The sequence below is a fragment of the Haliotis rubra genome, unplaced genomic scaffold, assembly GCF_003918875.1.
Source record: "Haliotis rubra isolate DU_JTF1 unplaced genomic scaffold, ASM391887v1 Scf331, whole genome shotgun sequence".
NCBI lineage: Eukaryota > Metazoa > Mollusca > Gastropoda > Lepetellida > Haliotidae > Haliotis > Haliotis rubra.
The window spans coordinates 280,745-300,917 of record NW_025767004.1 but is presented as its reverse complement, the minus strand read 5'-3'; the positions used below and the strand labels follow the sequence as shown (position 1 = coordinate 300,917).

The window sequence follows — 20,173 nt, the reverse complement described above, 5'->3', positions numbered from 1 at the left end:
TAGAAACGTCACAAATTACATTTGCAGATTTCACATCCAATGTAAAATGATTCAGTTCCAGTGTAACATTAACTTCCCAGATTCTTCAAGAAATATTCAGTCATGACTTTTCAGAAAGTTAAGTGAGTTTCCTTAGAAATAAACACGTTTTCAGGCCCTGACAACGTCCTAGATATGTTCCATCATCAAGTATTTCAAACTCTATACACTGTATGGTGTGATGTAAAGGGTGTGCTGGTATTTTTATTATTCCAGCACTATCACATCTTGGTGTGTACACATAGGGAATTGAACCCTGGGGTACAACATCTTTAACTTCAACTCTGCAGTCTCCCATAGCGGATATTGTTTTAATGAACATGGACATGACATGCTATTGGTTTATAAGAACTGTCTAAAAACTTCATCTCTCTACTATATCATGCAGTATGTTATCACGCCATTTTTATGCCTGTGAAGATCCAGGTTAGAATTGGCAACCCATGCTGACGTGTGTCATTGTATACCAATCGCGGAGGTCGATGCTCATGATTTTGATCAGTGGATTGCCAGGCCCTGACTCCTTATTTACAGACCGTTGCCATATAGCTGGAATATTGCTGAGTACGATGTTAAGCAACAAACAAAATAAAACACATCATTCTCATGCTAGTTATGAATTCTTTAGTATTTCATTTCTTAGCAGATATATGGTCCTTATTTTACAACTCCAAGACACAAACACCATCAGCTTCTCCAACAAACTGGTCAGACTCTGTGTCAGCTTCCATTAACTAACGCCTTGTGCCAGTCTGTGTGGTATGGTCACAGCTTATCATTGCTTATTGTCCCAGGTTTCATGGGGTTGGGGATCTGTGTGCGTAACGGATGACAGATATCATGGGCAAATGTTGACAGTCCCTTTTAGTTGGTTAAGCATAGGTGACATGGCTATGTCTATCTGTATTGTAATACATAACAGAGGTTGATGTCAACATAATGTGTGAGATTTCATCAGTATTTTAGTCAATTCACATTAGTTTTAACTTTTGCCATTATGTGGCTGTCCCAGCTGTGCAGGCATGAGCCAACAACAGGTGGCAGTACATTTCACAATGCCATCGTAAAACGATATCTGCATTGGTCAGGCGTTAGGGAAACAGTAATGACGTCGCCGACCACCCACGTTCTGGGCATCCCCGAGTAACGACGCCAAGACAGGACAGATGGATTCGGGTGACTCATCTCAGACACAGGTTCCAGACGGCAGTGACCACGTCCCAAACCATTCCCCAGGCCTTCATTTGGAAAATGTGGTAGCCTCTATGCGTCATCGATGCCCTGCTGTGCTTCACGCGCATGATGGTCATACCCGTTATTGACTTTGTGACTTCGACGTGTGACCCCCGACTCAATTTTGAACTTCTGACGTCATCGTTACAGATATTGTTCTTTTGACATGTTGCTGAGGTCCGATAGTTCAGCTTATAAAGTGTCTACATCATGTCGTCTTTTCTGTGTTGTATTCCAATTCTGAAGGAATTTTCTGTGTGCACAGTTTCTTTATGTGGTCAGTATATGAACCGAGAGCCGGGTCTTTCATCAGTGGATGTTTCATCCTTCTGTTCCTCAGTCTTCTTGTAGCTCAGGTCTGAGCCCTTGGGTTGCAGCAGCTTGATGTGCAGAGTTACCTCCCTTGTACATGCCTTCAACTCTGAATTCTGGGTTTGAATGCATAGATTTTAGGTTTGTCTGCAACATACCAGTCCAGAGTTTCACTAAAGAGGTGGCCTGTTTTCTTCAGGCTCTTGCATTCTCATGAAACAGACACACCGTGATATGATTGAAATAGTGGTTGGGATTCAGACAGATTCATTCTCTCTGCTTGTCACAGTTGGGGGTCGAGGGGAGACATGTTGGATTCTTCTCTGTAGCACATCACATCACTGTGTCAGTGTGTTGACTGAGGAAGACATCTTGCTGGTTCAAGCTGGTAAAATACACTCTGAATAACTGAAACTGCCATGGTGCTGCCCCTATGGCAGAGTTACAACCTGATGGATACTGCTCATATTAAAGGGACATCTTCACTTAATGTACTTAAATACTCGGTGTTTTTATTATTTTTGTCTGTATTTGACCTCGGAGACATTTCTTGAGAGACTATTTCAACTGTCCATGGTATATTCATGTTATGATGTGGGAAGATCTGCAGTATAGACCAACTCATGGATAGATTGTCGGATTTCATCCATGAAAGAAATGTCCCAGTGTCCAGTTAAAATATATTAAGGAAGTTAAGTTTCATTTCCAGCAGTGAGTGATAGTTCTTGTGTTATAAAACTAATAATATGAAGAAGAATAGCATTTTATGATGATGTATTTATGATATCTGAGATTATGTTTACATGCCTTATTTAAATAAAGCTTTGTGCTGTTTAATTTGTAGTTAGAAGTTTGTTTTTATCGTATTGATTGTGCCTCTTGTGAATCCAGATGAGGGACTACATGTAATTGTTTTGTTTATTCCTTGTCATCACACACGTGGGGTATGGGACACAATTGCATATTTCCAACTATTGGGTGAACTGGCCCAGATACCAGTGGCAGGAGAAACACGTGTGGTGGAGTGTTCTATGGCAGTACAACCAGCCATACAGGGTTGCCTCCCTTGTGGCCATGATCGACTGTTGGTTTGTATCCGTGTTCACCCAGAACATTTTGGTTTGTCAGCTCCATACCTGTGCTTGTTGACTTCAGCACTTTGGCGAGTGAGTGAGTTGAAGGCGTGCTGAATAGTTTCCAAATTGTGCTAGCCAGTTGGGCTAGCTATGTCTGAAAGTTACTAGCCCACAAAATAATTCACTAGCCTGAATTTTTGAATGTCGAAGCTAAGCAAAATATTACGAAAATGGATGAGAATAAGAAATTGTTGGCATAACACGGGTTTCATCATTAAGCTGCTAATATGATGAACATTTTTATCAGGCCATAATCTTGCATGATCTAAAAGTGTATTATAACTTAACAAGTCCGAGAGAGTGATATATTTACAAAATGACCCCGCGAAAATCCACTAGACAGTCCGGCCAGTGACTGGAGTTTTACTGGCCCGATTGGATTTTTACTAGCCTCTATTTCCCCCTAACCTTTCGACTTGATGATTTATTTGCACCCCTTTCTCCAGAATCCTGGATCCGCCCCTATTACGATATAAGACACTTATTGTAAACTTGTAATAAAAGCCTTCACTTTTTGTAGCGGATGACACCTGCACCACTTCCTGGTTCCCTAGATTCACATCTGTGTCCCCTGGTGGGAGTTCACGGGATTTGGGTCACAGTTCACCATGTTTGTCGAGTCAGCCGGTAATAGGGACCATGCTTCCCCGACGAGGGGACTGTGTGTTGTGAGGTCTCGACGTGGATCGTTGATCTTCAGTATACCTGCTCTATTGGTGAGATGCAGGAGTGGCAAGGTTTGGATATGGATACAATGTACTCCGATAGCTGTGATTCTCAAACACGTGACTTTAGGGATTTGTACCGCATGGAGTATTCCGACAATAACTTCATGTCAATTCCGGTCTCCCTTTAAATATGACAATGTGTGATTGTTGGGAAAAGGTAAGTCTTTCTTTTGATACTGTAAGGTACTATAATCCAATTTTAGCCTTGCTGGAATTTTCTTTAGGTTCATTGTACACTCCTTTCATAAGTGTATGTTAGGTAAAGGAAAGAAATTTGGGGAACCTGCCTGCCCCAGTCAGTGATGGTGTCATGTCTGATGAACAGAGATGTCGCAGCAGAGATGAGGGGCTTTGTTGTAGCCTCCATTCAACAATATCTCCGCGATACCTGGGCGTTGAGTGTCACGGAACAATCGCCAGTCACCTATATTTCAGCGATAATTGGGCGGACATCGTCACGGAACAATCATCGAATATGACATCCATCTTTTAAACCCTCTGTCACGAAAACATACACATTAGCAGCAGATATACATCCACCCTTTCCAAGAACCGAAAGTAAATTTAAACCGAAACGAGGTCACGTTAGGTAACTGCTATCGATTGTTGACGGATTAAGCTGAAAAAGCTAAAATATGGCCCTTTCCACGAACTGTCATGTTGACACTCCACCTGGAGGGGAGTCCATGTCACAAAGGGGCGGTGGGGTAGGCCAGTGGTTAGAGCGTTCGCTCGTCACGCCGAAGACCCGGGTTCGATTCCCTACTTGGGTACAATGTGTGAAGCCCATTTCTGTTGTCCCTTTATTATTGCTGGAATATTGCTAAAAGCGGCGTAAAACGAAAGTCACTAACTCACTCCCATGTCACAAACACAGGAGATTACATTAGAATTCGAGTACGACACATTCAAAGTTGGTTTGAGGGTTGAGTGCTAATTTGTCTGCATCGTGTACGGGATGGTTGATTATTTTAGTCTCATTTATCACACTACGTAAGTTATAGCACGACATGTCGGCTTGAATATGGGAGCTTGTTTGAGTGGCATTTTAGAAGTTGAGACGTACAATATAGAACAGTTTTTTATGGATAACAACTTCTTTATTTCGTGAGTGCGACGTTTCGATACAGATTCTTATACCGTTGTCAAGCAAGAGTGATACATGAAGTGGGGGAGATGTATATATATATACTGAATATAACAATGAGACAACATAATTGACAAAGAAAACAACATAATTGCCATAATTGGTTAAGCAGTAAGCTGATGGAAGCCAGAGATGTACAAATACAGGAAACCAATTCTAACCCGGGCTGGGCATCAACTCCTGCTGTAAAGTCACAGTGTCTGGATCAACAGTCAAATGTTCCGGCAGTTGACGTCAACCAAAGTCGGGTGCTTGTCATAACGAGTCAGAGTGGTATAAATGATGTGTTGAAAGTGGCATTAAACCCACTTACTCACTTCCACTCCGTGCCTTATACGACTGCAGGTTAGAGCCCACCCCAAGCAGTTCATTTAAACGATGACTGGTAATTATGAAAAAGATGATTAAGATAGAAGTTCACATGCAAGTCCACGTTTATTATGAATTTGCACAGCAAAATGTAATTTTTCAAGTAAAATTGATAATTTATATTTACCCTTACTCATGAACAGCAAATTATATTCTTAAATACGATGTGTTTTGTGGAAATCAGTCGTTATGTGTAATATTCTCCCGTTTGACGTTATCATGTGACTATTACAAGAAAATACACCCTGATCCTTCAACGCTTTCTTTTTCGAGTCCTGGAGGCCACCTGATCGACGTCCGGATCTGGGGGAAACTGTATCTCGATTGTGTTCCGACTTCCAAGATATGTTCTGAAACACAAATGTATAGATGAAAGGTGGACGCTGATTGCTATCACGGTATTCAAAGATTCATACGCGACCATTCGTTTGTCAGAATAGCGTTACTTTGTGCAAGAGCGGATGTATTGCCTCCACAGAATATAAGCAAGAACAGGAGCGAGCCACTGACCTGTAGTGTACTTTAGCCATTTTGAGAAGTATCTTTGAAGCTTTCACTTCGTCCTTGTTCTTTTTCTCATCTGACAAAAAGACGACTTCTTGGATTCCTGACTGGATGATCATCTGGGTGCAGTTGTTGCAGGGGAACAGGGTCACGTAAATCTTGCAGCCTTTCAAGTCAGCAGAGAACCTGTTCAATATGGCGTTCATCTCAGCATGGCAGACTGGAAGTAGGATTAGAATAGAAGTGTTACCTGTCACAGGAATCCACTTAATCCCTTACCTCATTACTCCCATTACGTCATGAGATCAGCCCGTTTTACCATTTATTACGAACTTACTGATATCAGGAGCTAAATTACAGATATCATTAGAAACATGACCTTGAACAAATCTATAAATCCTGCTATAATATCACTAGTCCAATTAAAGATATCAGCAATTCTTTTCAATATATTAATATGTTTAATCAGAGACCATATGGTCTCTGGTTTAATACGTTTGGCGATATTATGAAATTTATTGCAGATATTCATTTCAAGATATCTCCACTTTTATGTAAGATATCTCTAATTTCATTCAAGATACCTTTACAACGATTTAAGATCACAGTATTTGTTAAAAAATGTTAAAACGGCTTGCCATATTCCCTGAAAGCGTGTCTCACTGCTTATGCCTTTATTTCATGGTTTGCCTGTCCCAGAACTGACAAAAATGTTGCCATAAACAATTATCACTCGCTACGTTTATGTAGACTCAATGGGTAAATTATCCTTGTCATCAAGTATATGAGAATGGTTTTGATTGATATTTTTCAGAGATTCCAGAATAGTCAGAAAAGCTGCCCCTGTATTTCATGTTTTGGCAATCATTTGTAATATAAGACTATATAATTTCTAACTTAATGCTTCAGTTTATGTCAATATCATACCATAGAAATGTTTATTCTGCTGTAAACCTTCTCCCTTGCCCCAAGGTAGCTTGCTATCACTGCAGCGATCGGGCATTCCGTTGTAACCAGTGCCAACGAGCCTTTTGTCTTTGTTCACAATACACGCTCCAACCTGTAACAGGGAGTACAGGTGAGTCGACTAACAACGATATCTTTGAAACCTTGCGAAATATGTATCTCTCTCTCTCTCTCTCTCTCTCTCTCTCTCTCTCTCTCTCTCTCTCTCTCTCTCTCTCTCTCTCTCTCCTCTCTCTCTCTCTCTCTCTCTCTCTCTCTCTCTCTCTCTCTCTCTCTCCCACTCTCAGTCTCTCTCCGTCCCACTCTCTGTCTCTCTCCCGCACTCTGTCTCTCTCCGTCCCACCCTCTGTCTCTCTCCGTCCCACTCTCTGTCTCTCTCCGTCCCTCTCTCTGTCTTTCTACGTCCCACTCTCTCTCTCTCTCTCTCTCTCTCTCTCTCTCTCTCTCTCTCTCTCCGTTCCGCTCTCTGTGTCTCCTGCACTCTGTCTCTGTCTTCTCAACATTGTTCACCTGTGTTTTGGGGTCTTTGCTTCTCTGTGCACAGACTAGTGCCATGGCCATGAAGTACGTCTCCCAGTCTATGTAGTCCTTCCTCTTCTCATCCTCCACCCTGCCATCATTGTCATCCCCTTCGCTGTCACTAAAGCAGAGGCGTTATTTGTGATACAGGTCACGGATGTCAAATTGGCACTATGCGTGCATAACAAGCGTGTAGGTTCAACTGAAACTAAGCTGGTAGTTCAAACTGACACCAAGCCGGTAGGTCAAATTGACACCAAGCAGGTAGGTCAAACTGACACTAAACGGATAGGTCAAACTGACACTAAGCAGGTAGGTCAAACTGACACTAAGCGGATAGGTCAAATTGACACCAAGCAGGTAGGTCAAAATGACACTAAGCGGATAGGTCAAACTGACACTAAGCAGGTAGGTCAAACTGACTTACTAAGCGTGTGGGTGAAACTGACACTAAGCGTGTGGGTAAAAATGACACGAAGGTGTACGTAAGAATAGGGGAAGGTTACACTGTCAGAATAGGTGAAGGTTACACTGTCAGAATACAGAATAGGTGCAGGTTACACTGTCAGAATAGGGGAAGGTTACACTGTCAGAATAGGTGAAGGTTACACTGTCAGAATAGGTGAAGGTTACACTGTCAGAATAGGTGCAGGTTACACTGTCAGAATAGGTGAAGGTTACACTGTCAGAATAGTTGATTGTTACTCCGGCATAATGAGGATCAAGTGTTATGTACCTGACACTATGTATGTAGGTCAGAGACGTAAGGCCATTAACTTTTTGAGATATATAAGTGCTTTGCATGCCCGAGTGCGTTGTAGTTTACATAGTTCGTGAAACATATGCATTGTATTGAGCTTAACTTGGTCATAGAGCAAATGTCTGTTTCGCTAAAACAGGGCAGACTGATGTGCCCACACCCCTACGCCAAGACACACATATGTAGTACCATAATACCATCACAGATCTCTGGCAACAATAAGTAGGATTTGTATTTATGTTTTCATATTTAGTTCGAAAGTCACGTGACACTAAACAGGCCACACTTGCATTCAGGGTCCGAGCTAACTCAACTATACAGCGAAACTATGGTGTCGATGTATATTTTGTCTTGAGGTATCCACTGCCGTGAAAGTTGAGACACAGTTTTCCACCACTGATGTCAGCAGACGGTTATCTCCCAAAACTTCTACATGCCAAAACGTCTACAAAAAGTCAAGGCAGAATTAGGCACGTACCTTTGGGTATAATAGAACAGCCCACTATTAGAGTCTACTGCCATGTGCTTCATTCTCTATTTGAGTCTACTGCCATGTGTTTCATTCACTATTAGCATCCACTGTCTAGTGTTTCATTCACTTTTAGAGTCTACTGCCATGTGTTTCATTCACTATTAGCATTTACTGCCATGTGTTTCATTCACAATTAGAGTCTACCGACACGTGTTTCATTCACTATTAGCATCTACTGACACGTGTTTCATTCACTATTAGAATCATGTATTGAACACTAATTGTTGCACATTACCGTCATGTGTTTGGCCGGTTGTTATACTTTACTGCCTTGCATTCAATTTGCTCTACTAGGACATGTGGCAGTTAGTTCACTGTTATGTGTTGCACTTTCTGCTACACTTTACTGCTATGAGTTGGATAGTTCAGAGGTCGTTGCACATGGGTCATACGAGATCTGCGGGCTTACCTCTGACGCACAGACCTATCTTAGACTATCGGCAATCCATGCGTGCTCATTCCCACGATTCAGAAGCCGGTAGGGTGTAGTAAATAAGCAGACACAGAAAATGTTTGTCAACAATAGGTTTCCTATACCTTCCTCCAAGATAAAAGACACCGTCACCATCTTCTTGTGAATAAATATTACAGTTTGTTGAGTTTGTGGCATTTCAGATCATGGGGATTCTGTGTTAGAACTAGACCCCAGTAGCCTATGCTTGTGGCCAGAGAGGACTTCAATTTAAATGCGAGTGACATTGATCATTGTTATTATATGGCTTTTGTGTTACAGCGATGAACAAGTAAATAGAATGACAATTCTTTGCCTTTTTGAATTTCGTATTGTTTTACGCCGCACTCAACACTTCCACCCCAATCAAGTCAACCTGTAAGCAATTACGAACAAACAAACAAACAAACCGCAAACAACAAGCGCTGTATCTGATCCAACCTGGCCCCCTCTAAAGACAAGCAGCAACGTGCTGCTGAGGACGTGTTTTAACCAGAGTTTCATATCATAACCTCCTCCTCCCCTCCCTCTGTGTGTGAATCAATGCATTTATGACAGATCAAACATAACCATACCCGCACCTACATAACTTCAATTATCAATAGAACAAGGTCCACGTCACCCAAACATATACACATACACAGTTACACTTCTACCATTTAACGTCCTGCATTACCAAACATTTCTCAACGTAATTCACATACTTCATAATTCGAAGCTAAAAAAGAACCTTTTCTGCAATAATTCAGTTGCTACGATTGGCGATAACAACTCCACACGCATGTCAACGATTGTAATTATAATTACGACGTTAAGCGTCAGTACCCCGATTCAAAACGTAAATGTCCCCTAACCATTACAAGCCTTTAAGTAGAAAATAAAATATAATGGTAAAAAATTGGAGAAATTATTGTCAAGTCCGGACGAGTGTGGTTGCTCGACTTAATTACGTGTGACTCATCCACATAACTGCAGGATTCTTTTCAATTTCCCTTTCACCTCACCGAGCATTAGTTGTGTATATGCACATATATTAATATATATTCATCATCTCCTACGTAGGAGATATTAAGGAGATAATATGTCCTACGTAGGAGATACCAAGCCCAACATAGAAGATACGTAGTCCTACGAAGGAGATGTTAACTACTTCGTAGGAGATAGTAATTATCGTAGGACTTAATAACTCCTACGTAGGAGATAGTGAGACCAAATCTTTTTCATCTTGACCCTAATACGCTTCCGTAGGAAGGAGATAGCTAGATATGTTCATGGGAAAACAACAAAGTGATAAGATAACAAAGCTAGAAAAGTGGGAATCGAGGATTGGTAATGCAAATGTGGAAGCCAGAATGAATGAATGCACTCAAGTGCCAAAATTGAGTCAATTTTTAAGATAGAATTTTCAGTCGCGTCAGGTTATAGATAATAAAGAACGCGTTGCTTACCTTATCGGTGTCCTGTTGCTTTAATATTTTGTTATGTGTCCCATTGAGATCAGTATTTGTCGAAAGAAGATGGCGGGAAGTGATATCAACGACAAAAGACAGAGAAGACCTGACACTACCAATAGACGCGGCACGAAACATAAACGTCTTCAAATTCATCGCAGTACACTGATCGGTCAACATTGAAACCATTTTGGCACATGAGTGTAGTACTGATGGAAACACGAACTAGATCTAATAGCTAGAAGATCTTCTACAAATGATATTGGTGATTCTCATGAAGCTGCCACATACAAGGTATTCTTGCTAAATTTCTTGATTAGTTAATTAGTGCTGCTGCTGCAGGAACCATTCCTACTACAAAGCCATTATAATCGCTGCAAGCAAGAAAAGACGGCAAATCGCCTTTTTCATAACTTCAAATGCATCCACAAAGCATATACACAATGAATCTGCAAAATAAATTATCAAGGTAATAATTCCTATCAAATATTTCGGTGTCATTTATTGAACTGCAGCTACATTTTTGTCTGTAAGTTGAATACAGGGACATAACCATAATTCTCGTCTTCATTTATCTCAACAAGTGAGTGAGTGAGTGAGTGAGTGAGTTCAGATTTTAAGTCACATCGGCAGTATTTCAGCCATATCGTGACTAAATTAAGTTAGAAATATATTAACAGTTGAACGTAAATTATAAAATTCTGTCAACGAAGGACAGTCAAACAACTAGAATATCACAGATATAAATGTAAAACTAGTAATTAAATCTAAAACATATTAACTATGTAGGACAACACACTATAAAAACGGGGTCTAAGAACTGAAGGTAGATCACCATACTAGGGACCACGGGGACTTACAGTATCTCAACAAATGACATCAATACATTTACTTTGATACAGAAGTGGAAAGTATATATCATATATGGCCTTGATATGTAGTACAAATATAATAGCACCGTTATTGTGGAGCTATGAGAAGTCATTGCATCTCACATTATGTGATGTAACAGATGTATTGTCATGACAACAGACTTTTACCTGACTTCTCCTGTCTGTGATTCCGAAGCCATCTCACCTATATGATGTTTACCCTAGCAGTATATCATGTATACCCTAGCAGTATATCATGTATACCCTAGCAGTATATCATGTATACCCTAGCAGAATATCATGTACACCCTAGCAGAATATCATGTACACCCTAGCAGAATATCATGTACACCCTAGCAGAATATCATGTACACCCTAGCAGAATATCATGTACACCCTAGCAGAATATCATGTATACCCTAGCAGAATATCATGTATACCCTAGCAGTATATCATGTACACCCTAGCAGTATATCATGTACACCCTAGCAGAATATCATGTATACCCTAGCAGTATATCATGTATACCCTAGCAGTATATCATGTATACCCTAGCAGTATATCATGTACACCCTAGCAGTATATCATGTATACCCTAGCAGTATATCATGTATACCCTAGCAGTATATCATGTATACCCTAGCAGTATATCATGTATACCCTAGCAGTATATCATGTATACCCTAGCAGTATATCATGTACACCCTAGCAGTAGCAGTATCATGTATACCCTAGCAGTATATCATGTACACCCTAGCAGTATATCATGTATACCCTAGCAGTATATGATGTACACCCTAGCAGTATATGATGTACACCCTAGCAGTATATGATGTACACCCTAGCAGAATATGATGTACACCCTAGCAGTAATATGATGTACACCCTAGCAGAATATGATGTATGCACACCCTAGCAGTATATGATGTACACCCTAGCAGAATATGATGTACACCCTAGCAGTATATGATGTACACCCTAGCAGTATATGATGTACACCCTAGCAGTATATATGTATGTGATGTATACCCTAGCAGTATATGATGTATACCCTAGCAGTATTTCATGTATACCCTAGCAGTATATCATGTATGTAGCAGTATATGATGTACACCCCTAGCAGTATATGATGTATACCCTAGCAGTATATCATGTATACCCTAGCAGTATTTCATGTATACTCTATCAGTATATCATGTATACCCCAGCAGTATATGATGTATACCCTAGCAGTATTTCAAGTATACCCTAGCAGTATATCATGTATACCCTAGCAGTATATGATGTACACCCTAGCAGTATATCATGTATACCCTAGCAGTATATCATGTACCCCTAGCAGTATTTCATGTATACCCCAGCAGTATATCATGTATACCCCAGCAGTATATGATGTATACCCTAGCAGTATATGATGTACACCCTAGCAGTATATCATGTAAACCTTAGCAGTATTCCATGTATACCCTAGCAGTATATGATGTACACCCTAGCAGTATATGATGTACACCCTAGCAGTATATGATGTACACCCTAGCAGTATATGATGTACATCCTAGCAGTATATGATGTACACCCTAGCAGTATATGATGTACACCCTAGCAGTATATGATGTATACCCTAGCAGTATATGATGTATACCCTAGCAGTATTTCATGTATACCCTAGCAGTATATCATGTATACCCTAGCAGTATATCATGTACACCCTAGCAGTATATCATGTATATCCTAGTAGTATGTATACCCAGCAGTATACTGTATATCCTAGCAGTATCATGTATACCCCAGCAGTATATCATGTATACCCTAGCAGTATATGATGTACACCCCAGCAGTATATCATGTATACCCTAGCAGCATATCATGTATACCATGTATGCCCCAGCAGTATATGATGTATGTATATCATGTACCCAGCAGCAGTATATGATGTACACCCTAGCAGTATATGATGTACACCCTAGCAGTATATGATGTATACCCTAGCAGTATATGATGTACACCCTAGCAGTATATGATGTACACCCTAGCAGTATATGATGTATACCCTAGCAGTATATCATGTATACCCTAGCAGTATATCATGTATACCCTAGCAGTATATCATGTATACCCTAGCAGTATATGATGTACACCCTATCAGTATATCATGTATATCCTAGTAGTATTTCAAGTATACTCTATCGGTATATCATGTATACCCCAGCAGTATATCATGTATACCCTAGCAGTATATGATGTACACCCTAGCAGTATATCATGTATACCCTAGCAGTATTCCATGTATACCCTAGCAGTATATGATGTACACCTAGCAGTATATGATGTATACCCTAGCAGTATATCATGTACACCCTAGCAGTATATTATGTATACCCTAGCAGTATATCATGTATACCCTAGCAGTATATGATGTACACCCTATCAGTATATCATGTATATCCTGGCAGTATTTCAAGTATACTCTATCGGTATATCATGTATACCCCAGCAGTATATCATGTATACCCTAGCAGTATATATGTATGTACACCCTATCGGTATATCATGTATACCTTAGCAGTATTCCATGTATGTATACCCTAGCAGTATTTCATGATGCACACCGTAGCAACCCTAGCAGTATATCATGTATACCCTAGCAGTATATGATGTATACCCTAGCGGTATATGATGTATACCCCAGTATGATGTATACCCTAGCAGTATTTCATGTATACCCCAGCAAGGTATGATCACCATACTAGGGACCACGGGGACTTATTTCATGCATACCCAAGCAAATGACATCCTATACATTTACTTTGATACCCCAGAAGTGGATGATCATGTATATAGCATATATGGCCTTGCATATGTAATAGCAGTATTTCATGTATAATAGCACCGTTATTGTGGAGCTATGAGATTTCATGTATATCTCAGCATTATATGATGTAACCCCAGCAGTATTTCATGTATACCCCAGCAGTATATCTGTAGTAGTATGATGTATACCCTAGCAGTATATCATGTATACCCAGCAGCAGTATTCCATGTATACCCCAGCAGTATATTTCATGTATATCAGTATAGCAGTATATCATGTATACCCCAGCAGTATATGATGTATGCAGTATATGATGTACACCCTAGCAGTATTTCTTGTATACCCCAGCAGAAAATCATGTATACCCTAGCAGTATATGATGTATGCCCTAGCAGTATGTCAAGTATACCCTAGCAGTATATGATGTACACCCTAGCAGTATATCATGTATACCATAGCAATATTTCATGTATACCCTAGCAGTACACCCTAGCAGTATTTCATGTATACCCTAGCAGAAAATCATGTATACCCTAGCAGTATATCATGTATGCCCTAGCAGTATGTCAAGTATATCCCAGCAGTATATGATGTACACCCTAGCAGTATATCACACCCTATGCCATGTATGGCCGCCCGAAACATAGTCCACCCTGTGATACAGTTGTAAGCTATTACTGTACGTTGATGAAAGATCATTGAAAGAGATACTTTATTAGTTAACCTTTTACATAAAACAGAACGTTTGGTGATAGTGGCAAAAGAGAAGAGGGTTGCCTGGACTGGGAGGAGTACTTCATGGCCACTGCATTTCTGTCTGGAATGAGAAGCAAAGATCCTCTGACGCAGGTAAAATGGGGACCACATCCCACGAATAGTCACGCTACATCAACACGATTGTTCTGCTCAAAGTACAGTGTGCACTCACCAGACGTATATGGTATTATCAACCAACCTCGCCTACAGAATGAGTCAGGTCACTTTACCCCAATCCTATGACATGCTGGGTAGCTTCTCTGCCCCGCAGTGTTCCTAACAGTTGTAAGGAGAAATAACATCATGCATACTAGGATTATGTAATACGCGTTTGTGGCTTCCGATTGATCATTATTATCATGAGTGTATGTTGCATTGATTAATTGTAGGCATGGTTTTCGTTAATGGGTTTTTTAGCCAATAATATATTTGGCCCGCCTTGGCCCGGCCCGGCCCGACTTTTAGGCCATCCCGATAATGTAGTAATCATGGGTTATTTGTAGGTCGGAGCGTGTAGTGTCAATCTTAAGAAAAGGATCGTCGGGACAGGTTACAATGGGATGCCCAACAACTGTAGCGATCGATTGTTACCCTGGGGTAAGGACAAGAGGGACGACAGCAAGCTTGGAGTTAAATATTATTACGGTAATTATTATTTGTTGCATATAAACGTAACTGAATTTATAATTAAAATATCTTTGTGATCATAATGTTCTCAAACACACAGAAATTTGGCCTGAAACTGTTCTCCTTTTAAATTCATGGCAAGGGCAGTTCAAACGTCAGTACCGCAGGTAATCAGTTACTCAGTTTAGGGGCTTTACATTTTCTTGTTCTAATCTAAAAAGGAATAGGGAAACGATCTCCAGAATGAGTACAAAGATTCACTCATTTTGTGCCTTTTTACTGGGCTGAGGCTCTTTCTCACTGGACTCGAAATCCATCTCAACTTTCGTGCGTGTATTTTCTGCTGGGGTATAAAAGAAATACTGCTAGGGTGTACATCATATACTGCTGGGTTATACATGATATACTGCTAGGGTATACATGGAATGCTGATAGGGTATACTTGAAATACTGCTAGGGTATACATGAAATACTGCTAGGGTATACATCATATACTGCTAGGGTGTACATCATATTCTTCTAGAGTATACATGAAATACTGCCAGGGTATACATGAAATACTGCTAGGGTATACATCATATACTGCTAGGGTGTACATCATATACTGCTAGGGTGTACATTATATACTGCTAGGGTATACATCATATACTGCTAGGGTATACATGACATACTGCTAGGGTATACATCATATACTGCTAGGGTATACATGATATACTGCTGGGGTGTACATCATATACTGCTAGGGTATACATGATATACTGCTAGGGTATACATGATATACTGCTGGGGTATACATCATATACTGCTAGGGTATACTTGATATACTGCTAGGGTATACATGATATACTGCTGTGGTATACATGAAATACTGCTAGGGTATGCATGGTATACTGCCAGGGTATACTTGATATACTACTTGGGTATACATGATATACATTTATTTAGAATATACATCTATATATGAAATTGTGATGATACCAGGTGTTCAAGAACAGGTGAGCGACCGTCATAAACAAAATCACTGCAAATGGCGACAATGGACGGTGACTACTATTTACGTATTTTGTGTTGAAGACAGATACATAACCATCATTCCCGTTTTCATTTATCTCAACAAATGAACATCAATACATTTACTTTGATACAGAAGTGTAAACTAATATCATAATGCAAATATAATATCACCGTTATTGTGGAGCTATGAGAAGTCACTGTATCTCACACACCAGTAGTATTATATGATGTAACAGATGAATTTTAATGACAATCAACTTTTACCTGACTTCTCCTTTCTCTGATCCCAAAGACATCTTAATACGTTGTTTGTCAGCAAGTGTAGGCAGACCCAGCGTCTGACACCCAGCCCAGACTAATCCTGTTATATACCTTTACTTACATTACCAAGGCAAGACCTGACATGTTTGTACAATTGAGATATCACGTGTGGTAACCGTAATAAACAACTGCGAATACTGTTCAATTGTTCAAATGCAAAATCACAGCAGATAGCTACCATTATGCCAGAGCACAAGAGGACTTATGGCATTCATGCTTCCTGCATGATTCCCAGAAGGAATATATCACTATTGTACACAACGTATCTGTGTCATATCGTGAAGAGAACAAGATATTTATGATTATTAAAAGGACTGCAAAACAATAACATCATTTGGTGTCAACTTCACACTAATTTAATATGTCGATGCAAAATAATACCCAGTCTTTCTTATCCTCGGAGACAAGTCCTTTTGGTTTAAAGGCAAAATAACTGTGAATATTACGTATGGACCACTGAAAGGTCAGAGATAACACCAGGTGTTAGCGGAAAGGTGACTCAATTCTTGACCCACTGGTATCAGCCTCCAGTCACAAACTTTGCCCAAAGTGTGTAAGCATTTATAGCCTAACAGTGGCCTGTCAACAGACCAGATAATCAAGTGATCGATGGGCAGGGGCATCTACTTCCTTGAAAACAATTAAATGAGCACTGACATTCTTTATGACAAAGATATCAGTGACAATCAAAACTTACTTTTACTGTCCTCAGAGCTCTGGTGATCGTCACATCAGGATGTCAGTTAGATCTGGAGACCTGCCATAACATGAATAATACTGGAGAAGAAAGACGATTTACACGTCCATTCCTTTTTTGAAATAACCAGCTTATGTGAATTTTGGCAGTGGACACAACGCAAATGTAAATAGGTAGGTGTTCCTTGGTAGAATTGTACCTTCTGCGTCTGACAGTGAAGCCCTTGACTAGAGTGGGACTGTTTCGAATGCATGTACATATTACATGTAGAGTTTTTCCATTTTATTCCTTATAACATCCGCCAACAAATCCGCAAGAACCACTTGACTGCCTTCATTTCGTATCTACTGTACACGACGCCTCTGTGTCATATATAAACTCTAAATGATCAACGTTGCCAGTGATGCGGCCAAATCTGCAACCGTGCAACATTTGTGGAGGTTTACTGAGGCTTTGAATGTTGTGACACTCAGCAATCACCTTTTGAGCAAGAGTAGTGTGATGAAAGTTGGTAGATAGAGCCCCGGATGTGAAAAGCTGCAGCTGGAACTGGTGGGATGCTACTCGACATGGAGGGAACTACTTCTGGAAAAATGTTGTTATCCGACTTAGTCCTCAGGATAGTTTATAGTCAAGACAACGCTCGATATCGACTTGAGATAAACAATTCACCTGTTCAGACATGTAACAATACAATTTGTATATCAGAGAGTGATCTTTTTATACACTTGACAATTGTTTTGAAAAATCACTTCGCATACAACTACTTTACCAATTGTGCATAATGTGTTTTAGAAAGTTCATCCTTTTCAGGATCTGCTAAAATCATCCCACTCGTCAAACGGTCACGTGGAGAGGCTTCTGTGTCACTCTGAATCTTTAATGCATTGATCTAAATATGAAACAGGTACAGCCGGTTGTATTGTGAGACCACCATAATTACAGCTGTAATATTGCTGAGTGCGGTGTAAACCTAAAGTCACTCACTCACTCTATTGTGAGCACACTTGCTGTTTATTCCCAATTACTACTATGACCCTTTTCTTTTCAATATATATCTCATGGTCATCAATATAAATCCACCATAGTCGTTTCTATTTTGGTGTGTGTCAGCAATAATGGCTTCCCTAGGTTTTGTTTATTTCTGAGAACTGTAAGAAACAGAGGCCTTGTTTTTCATTCTACTTTAGCATACATTTCTTAGAAGGACTGGGGCTGTATCTTACTGCCAACAATAAACATGATCTAACGTGCTCTAGGTTTTGTTTAGTTTTCCTTTCAGTTCTTAGAAAAGCAAGATCATTATGTCGATGTGTAACTGGTTGTTATGTTGGATACATTGGCTAGAAGAGGTATTTTCTCAGTAAAGTATTGACTAATCCGCCTTCATTATATATATCCCTATTGTCTTTGTTGATGTTTATATCTGCCATTGATTTCATTTTTGGTTAGACATACACATACTTGATATCATAATAACTACCATCTCACACATTTTGATATTCTACCAGCGTCTATCTATTTCACTGATGTTTAAAGCAACACTGACCAGTGGCGATACATACTATCTTTATACAAACTGTACATTCAACACTTCAGTCAGTAAATAGTGTCCCAAATAATGAATGTCCTCTCTCTTTCTGGAATACCTTGTTGATCAATACATCGATTTGAAATAAAATATTCAGTGGGAACTACTTCCGATCTTTATTCTTCTTCGATAGTTATAACAAATGACTTTAAGAGAAAACCTATTGAACAGATCATTTGGTATTGCTGATTTAGTTTGCATGTGTATTTTATATTGAGACTTGATTGACATGCCACTTATCACTTGTAATGAGATAAACATGATGTTTGATCCTAACGAGGTTTCAGCACTTGCTAAACAACATTTGCCATGAAACCGATTAATAATCCAGATTCATAATTCATTCTGCAATCTCGTGATCTCGTTGGTCTTACACCAACAGTGTGTTTTAGAATGATCTGAACTTTCACGACCTTCACGTGTTTGTTCTATTTGATGTAAAGGACAATAATAGCTGTGAAAATGAATAAAGTGGTTTACGTTTCGAAGGTTTTGTAAACTGAGTTAGTATTGTACGGATTCAGATGTTTAACAGAAGTTTATTGCATTTCGGGGCCAGGAGGCCTTGAGTACAGTTTAAGATACAATGCTGTTGAATAACATTATCAGAGCGCTATAATCTTGATTTGAATACTTTATACAGGTGGGTGGCCAAGCGGAGCAATATATTACCTTCTGCAGTTGTCAACAAGGTTATTAAATGTTGAGTACATGGATGGCTATAATAATACGTAGGTAAATAGTGTTCTCGAATTTGGGCGTAATATGGACAGATAAATTTAAACAGAATATGATATTCGTCTCCATCACCTTCTCCGCAGTACGGACACAATAATTTAGTGGGGTTTCAATTTTGAACATGTTTGTATTTAGTAACTTTAAAATTATTTGAGTGAGTGAGTGAGTTCAGTTTTACGCCGCACTCGTAAAATTATTTGAACAGCATCTGAACTTAGTCAAAGCCCTTCTTAATTGTACAGATTTTATGCATGTTAAATTTCTTTCAGTATTAAGCTGGGATTTAGATGTACAATAAGTTAACAAAAGAGTACAATTACTAACATCTTGATTTCAAGTTTGCCGATGCATGTATAATACACGTTGTTTGAATTCTAACATAAATAATTTACTGTAACATATGTTATATTTGGGATTACACTTTCTTAGTAAAGTATAAATTCTAGTACTTTTTTGAGTTGAGCCCCATCCGGGATTCGAACTCACACCCTCAGAGTCAGGCACCTAATAGCTGAGCTGGTTAGGCGGATGACTTTGTGTGCTGGCGATTAGGTGCATCCGAAACAGCATGCCAGCCAGTGGGAAGACACGGAAGACC

The 20,173-nt window shown here is 39.6% G+C and overlaps 1 protein-coding gene and 1 long non-coding RNA gene across 4 annotated transcripts; one reads left to right on the top strand and one right to left on the bottom strand.

The window, feature by feature from the left end:
* The first annotated feature begins 3,255 nt into the window (after nucleotides 1-3,255).
* Nucleotides 3,256-18,106, top strand: LOC124284237. The gene is made up of 4 exons (XR_006900505.1): nucleotides 3,256-3,605; nucleotides 14,572-14,680; nucleotides 15,091-15,232; nucleotides 17,262-18,106. It is a non-coding gene; the product is annotated as an uncharacterized LOC124284237 (long non-coding RNA).
* On the bottom strand, nucleotides 5,012-16,608 carry LOC124284233 (deoxycytidylate deaminase-like). Of its 3 annotated transcripts, none has more exons than XM_046720298.1 (5): nucleotides 16,493-16,608; nucleotides 6,945-7,074; nucleotides 6,396-6,528; nucleotides 5,475-5,688; nucleotides 5,012-5,314 (listed from the first exon to the last, which is right to left on the bottom strand). In XM_046720298.1, the coding sequence occupies exons 1-5, from the start codon at nucleotides 16,522-16,524 to the stop codon at nucleotides 5,218-5,220; spliced, it is 606 nt and encodes a 201-aa protein (XP_046576254.1). In that variant the 5' UTR covers nucleotides 16,525-16,608; the 3' UTR covers nucleotides 5,012-5,217. The 3 variants fall into 3 exon arrangements, with proteins under 3 accessions (XP_046576254.1, XP_046576256.1, XP_046576255.1); XM_046720300.1 differs by lacking the exon at nucleotides 16,493-16,608 and adding an exon at nucleotides 14,609-14,669; XM_046720299.1 differs by lacking the exon at nucleotides 16,493-16,608 and adding an exon at nucleotides 11,188-11,287 and having other exon boundaries at nucleotides 6,945-7,068.
* Nucleotides 18,107-20,173: the final 2,067 nt, after the last annotated feature.

What these genes read in the sequence shown, in the direction of transcription:
- LOC124284233 (XM_046720298.1), bottom strand. Translation starts at nt 16,524, where the DNA reads ATGTCTTTGGGATCAGAGAAAGGAGAAGTCAG. An exon ending in GCAGAATAAACATTTCTATG is followed by an intron (nt 5,689 to 6,395) that starts GTATGATATTGA and finishes TCCTACTTCCAG; the next exon opens with TCTGCCATGCTGAGATGAAC. An exon ending in ATGGCTAAAGTACACTACAG is followed by an intron (nt 5,315 to 5,474) that starts GTCAGTGGCTCG and finishes TTTGTGTTTCAG; the next exon opens with AACATATCTTGGAAGTCGGA.